The sequence below is a fragment of the Triticum aestivum genome, chromosome 6A (genome assembly GCF_018294505.1).
Source record: "Triticum aestivum cultivar Chinese Spring chromosome 6A, IWGSC CS RefSeq v2.1, whole genome shotgun sequence".
NCBI classification, from domain to species: domain Eukaryota; kingdom Viridiplantae; phylum Streptophyta; class Magnoliopsida; order Poales; family Poaceae; genus Triticum; species Triticum aestivum.
The window spans coordinates 442983694-442988496 of record NC_057809.1 but is presented as its reverse complement, the minus strand read 5'-3'; the positions used below and the strand labels follow the sequence as shown (position 1 = coordinate 442988496).

Below are 4803 nucleotides of genomic sequence, written 5' to 3'. Positions count from 1 at the left end.
GGGGGTAAGCAAGTTACCTAGGTCGCGGGGGTCTGCTGGATCTCCGGCCTCCACCTCCATCGGCTGCTTCTCCGCTTCCTTGGAGACCTCGGGCTCCATGAATCCTTTGTACTCCTCGGCGCAGTCTCCCTTTACTTCTTTCCAGCCCTCTCGCTCTTTCCTCTTCTCCTTCTCTTCTCTGACGATGGGAGAGGGTGCGGCCTGCGGGCACGAAACATAGGCGGCAAATCCTATATGCCGCCTTAGACGCGCCGCCTGAAGCGTTTGCGCTGGTGGGCAGGCCCGGTAACGTGTTCCTTTTTTCATTTGCTGTCTTTTTTCCTGTTTTTCTTTTATTCCCTTTTTCCACATTTATTGATCTTTTTTTTTAAAATTAATTAATTTATAAATAAATTTACATATGTTGTAACATGCCTGAACAACTCTATTCGTTTAAAACAATATGTGCATTTTTTCCCACATGCACAAACTTTTTCTTCAAAACATATGAACATTCATAGTCAAAGTACATGCAGTTTTTTCGTATAAATATTTTTGTATTATCCAAGAGACCTGCAAAATCAGAAATAAAATATGTAAAAGTATCGTGTGGAAAGTGTCTCTCCCTTTCTATTGGTTGTGTGATATTCCCTGGTGATTTGTCTTTACCCTTACTCCTAGTTTTTCTTAAAATTAGTTTTGATGGCATTTTAAAATGAAAATAGTTTTTTGGATTTTTTGGAATAATGTAATATTTAATGTGTCATGCTAGTGGCTAGGCCATTATGGGGTTCCATAGTTACCGCTTAAGGCGACATTATTACGTAAAGCTTTCAATTAATTTCAAAAGCATTTCACTTAATTTCAGTAATGATAAAGTAAAATTTCAATACATTCACAAAAGATTCAAATGCAGCTTCAACTCAAAAATGTTCAGATGCATTTGAAACTATTACGGAATGTATTACAATAGTGTCGTGTCATGATCCAAACGCATCCCAAAAGCATTTGAAAATTTTGAACTGAATTTCAAAATTATTGTAAAGTATATTAAAATATTATTGAATCATGACTAAAATGCATTTGAAACTTTTATGAAATATATATTGAATTATTATTGAGATTAAGTGAAATACATTTCAAAATTAATTGAATTTCATACTTTGTGCAAACTTAGAATCCAACATTTCAAATGTTTTTGAATCTTTTTTTCCAAAATGTTGAAGTTTTAAAGTTTAGAACGTTAATTATTACTTCTAATTGTGCCCACCTATGAATTTTGTAGGTATCTGATTTTCGTCGAATCTTAAAGGATACATCAATGGATCCAAATATAGGAATACATTGCACGAGTCTCAAAAGAAAATGCAAATAGTTGATACATGTATGCTACATGGCTTGCACGTTAGAAAGTTTGTGTTTCAAGAAAAGCTAGAGACTTGCAAGGTGCTCGAGTGCCGCTTTTTTGTCTCTGCACAAGACCTGCTTAGGAGCAATGAGCTAAGTATGAATATCATTTTATGGTGTCGCGGTACCTGCAAGATCACCCTCTTATGGCTTGTGATCATCGGGAGAAGTCCTAGTTGTGTGAGTTTGACCAATTGATTAAGAATGAGATCTATTTGGGTACCCGATTCTCCATTGGAGGAGGTCAATCAAATACTCTCATTTGACCCAGTCAAAAGCTTTTGAATGTCGTGCTTGAAGACAAGGGACAATGTAAGTAAAATTTCTCACATACAAAATGTTGTCATGGATGCTTCTCTATAAATGCACTGATAAGGATCGACTAGACGCGAGTTGTTTGTCGGCCCAAACTTTCACGGTACTAGCGTCAGCAACAAGAAATTCCGATCGAGCCAAGATACAAGACCGTAATATCAAAAACTGGCGTCGAGTAGATGAATCAACTCCACGCGTACCAGCGACAATCCGTCATGGATCAGCAAAGGCAAGCACGATATTTAGTGTCCCTCGACACGGGACGTTTTCTGACTTTTATTCAACTCACGCGAAAACAAATCTTGACCCTTTACACGGCCAGATCGGCCAGTATTTAAAGAGCACGCATGATCTAGTTCCTAAACCGACTCAAACCTTCCTTACTGCACGTAACAAACTAAATCTTTTTTCCTAGTCAAACCGGAAACCAAGTACTACTAGGACTCTCTCTTATCTCAACTAATTAACTATTCGGCCAACTGATCACATAAAAACAAACTTGGACTACGTACTAGTGCTAGATGGAATCGATACAAAAAAATATTCAGTACAGAATTTCCTGTGCAACACACGGAGTTCTGAACGTTGGCCTGACTTCATCTGGTTTTGCTTCTGGTGATGGTATTTTAAGTGCAATTGTTTCCATCATTAAAATATTAGAATTTGTAGCTGGATCAATCTTTGCAAATGCAGTAGTGGACACATCATGCACCTTGAGCGTTGAAGATGATGATGTTTACATGAGGACTGAGGCGGACGATGAGAATCTTGGTAATTGAAAGTGTGTTATATCGACTAGAGGGGGGTGAATAGGTGATTTTTATGAATTCTTCACTGACGAATTTGCGGGTGAGGAAATTCCTGAGTGAAAAACTACTTGCAGCGGAATAAGTACTCAGAAGTATACATAGCAGTGCATGAGCATGGTCTCCATGATGAAATGAAAACAAGTACAGAGTACAGAAAGCGTAAACACAAGATAAGACAAACATACTGAAGAAATTGAACTGAGGAAATAGAGGAAGTCTTTAGTCAAAGTCTTCAAATAGATATGAACAAGCACTCAACACATAAAAGAAGAAATAGAAGGGTTGAGGAAATGGAACTAGGTAACTTAGTGAAAACAATGATTTGGTAGACTAGTTCCAACTGCTGTGACAGTTGTACGTCTGGTTAGGCGGCTAGGTATTTAAACCTGAGGACACGCAGTCCCGGACACCCAGTTCTGAACACGCAGTTCAGAACACTCAGTCCTCACCGTATTCCCCTTGAGCTAAGGTCACACAGACCTCGCCCAATCACTCGTGGTAAGTGTTCAGGTGACTTCCAAACCTTCATAGACTTGGTCACTTGGTGATCCACAATTTCCTCTTGGATGCTCTAGACCATGACGCCTAACCGTCTGGAAGATGCACAGTCTTCAAAGGTAACAAGCGTCGGATCCACGCAGGATCAATCTCTTCAATGATGCTCAATCACTTTGGGTTTGTGGGTGTTTGGGTTTGGGTTTTCCTCACTTGATGATTTTCACTCAAAGTCCTCGGAGAATGGAATGCTCTCAAATGACAAATGTCAGTTTCTCTCAGAGCAGCCAACCAGCTAGTGGTTGTAGGGGGTGGCTATTTATAGCCTAGGGAGCAGCCCGACATGATAAGACATAAATGCCCTTCAATAATATGACCGTTAAGTGGGTAGATATTTTGGGACAGCTGGCACATAGCACAGCAACGGTCGGAATTTTGAGTATCAAATTCCTCAGGGCTATCATGTTCCTCACTGTGTAGGCAATCCGCACTGTCGAATTCCTAACTCCTCGGTCAGAACAAATTCCTCAGGGACCAGAAGAACTTCGTCTTTGTCACTGAAGAAATTTGACTGAACTGTATAAGATTTCCAATGGCTTCACTCGGAAGAATTGGTAGGTAGGATTTGAGTTGAGCATCACATGGAAATTTTTCCTTAGTATTTGCTCGACCCCCTTTAACAGTACGGTGTTTCCTATGACTCAAGAAAGAGAAAATGAAACTGCGAAAACAAAAGTCTTCATGCTCCTCGAATGAATACCAAGTCTTCAGGATTGCACCAATTTCTTCACTTTCAAAGTCTTCAGAAAGCCAAAGTCTTCAGTCGAAGAACTTCATTTTTAGGGGTCGATGATACGTCTCCGTCGTATCTATAATTTTTGATTGTTTCATGCCAATATTATTCAACTTCCATATACTTTTTGGCAACTTTTTATACTATTTTTGGGACTAACATATTGATCCAATGCCCAGTGCCAGTTCCTGTGTATTGCATGTTTTTGGTTTCGCAGAATATCCATATCAAACGGAGTCCAAACGGGATAAAAACGGACGGAGCTTATTTTTGGAAAATATGGAAAATTTGGAAGGAAAATCAACGCGAACCAGTGCCCGAGGTGGTCACGAGGCAGGGGGGCGCCCCCCTAGGGTGCACCCCCTACCCTCGTGAGCCCACCGTAAGGCGGTTGACACTCTTCTTTTGCCGCAAGAAAGCTAATATTTGGAAAAAAAATCACGGCGAAGGTTTCAGGCCAATCGGAGTTACGGATCTCCATATATATACGAAACGGTGGAATAGAGTCAGAAGAGAACGCAGAACCAGAGAGAAACAGAGAGATAGATCCAATCTCGGAGGGGCTCTCGCCCCTCCCACGTCATGGGAGCCAAGGACCAGAGGGGAAACCCTTCTCCCATCTAGGGAGGAGGTCAAGGAAGAAGAAGAAGAAGAAGAAGAAGGGGGGCCCTCTCCCCCTTGCTTCCGGTGGCGCCGGAGCGCTGCCGGGGCCATCATCATCACCGCAATCTTCACTAACAACTTCACCGCCATCATCACCAACTCTTCCCCCCTCTATGCAGTGGTGTAACCTCTCTCTTACACGCTGTAATCCCTACTTAAACATGGTGCTCAACGCTATATATTATTTCCCAATGATGTATGGCTATCCTATGATGTTTGAGTAGATCTATTTTGTCCTAATGGCTATTTGATGATCATGATTGGTTTGAGTTGTATGTTTTATTATTGGTGCTGTCCTATGGTGCTCTCCGTGTGTAACACCCCGGATGTAACTTTCCCTAT

At 41.0% G+C, this 4803-nt stretch overlaps 1 protein-coding gene across 1 annotated transcript in view; it reads right to left on the bottom strand.

The window, feature by feature from the left end:
* LOC123130705 (E2F-associated phosphoprotein) overlaps positions 1 to 321 on the bottom strand; it is a 2826-nt gene extending 2505 nt beyond the window's left edge. The window contains exon 1 of the mRNA XM_044550524.1: positions 18 to 321. Within this exon, the coding sequence (XP_044406459.1) occupies positions 18 to 306 (289 nt within the window). The 5' untranslated portion in view covers positions 307 to 321. The remainder of the gene's footprint in view (positions 1 to 17) is intronic.
* Positions 322 to 4803: the final 4482 nt, after the last annotated feature.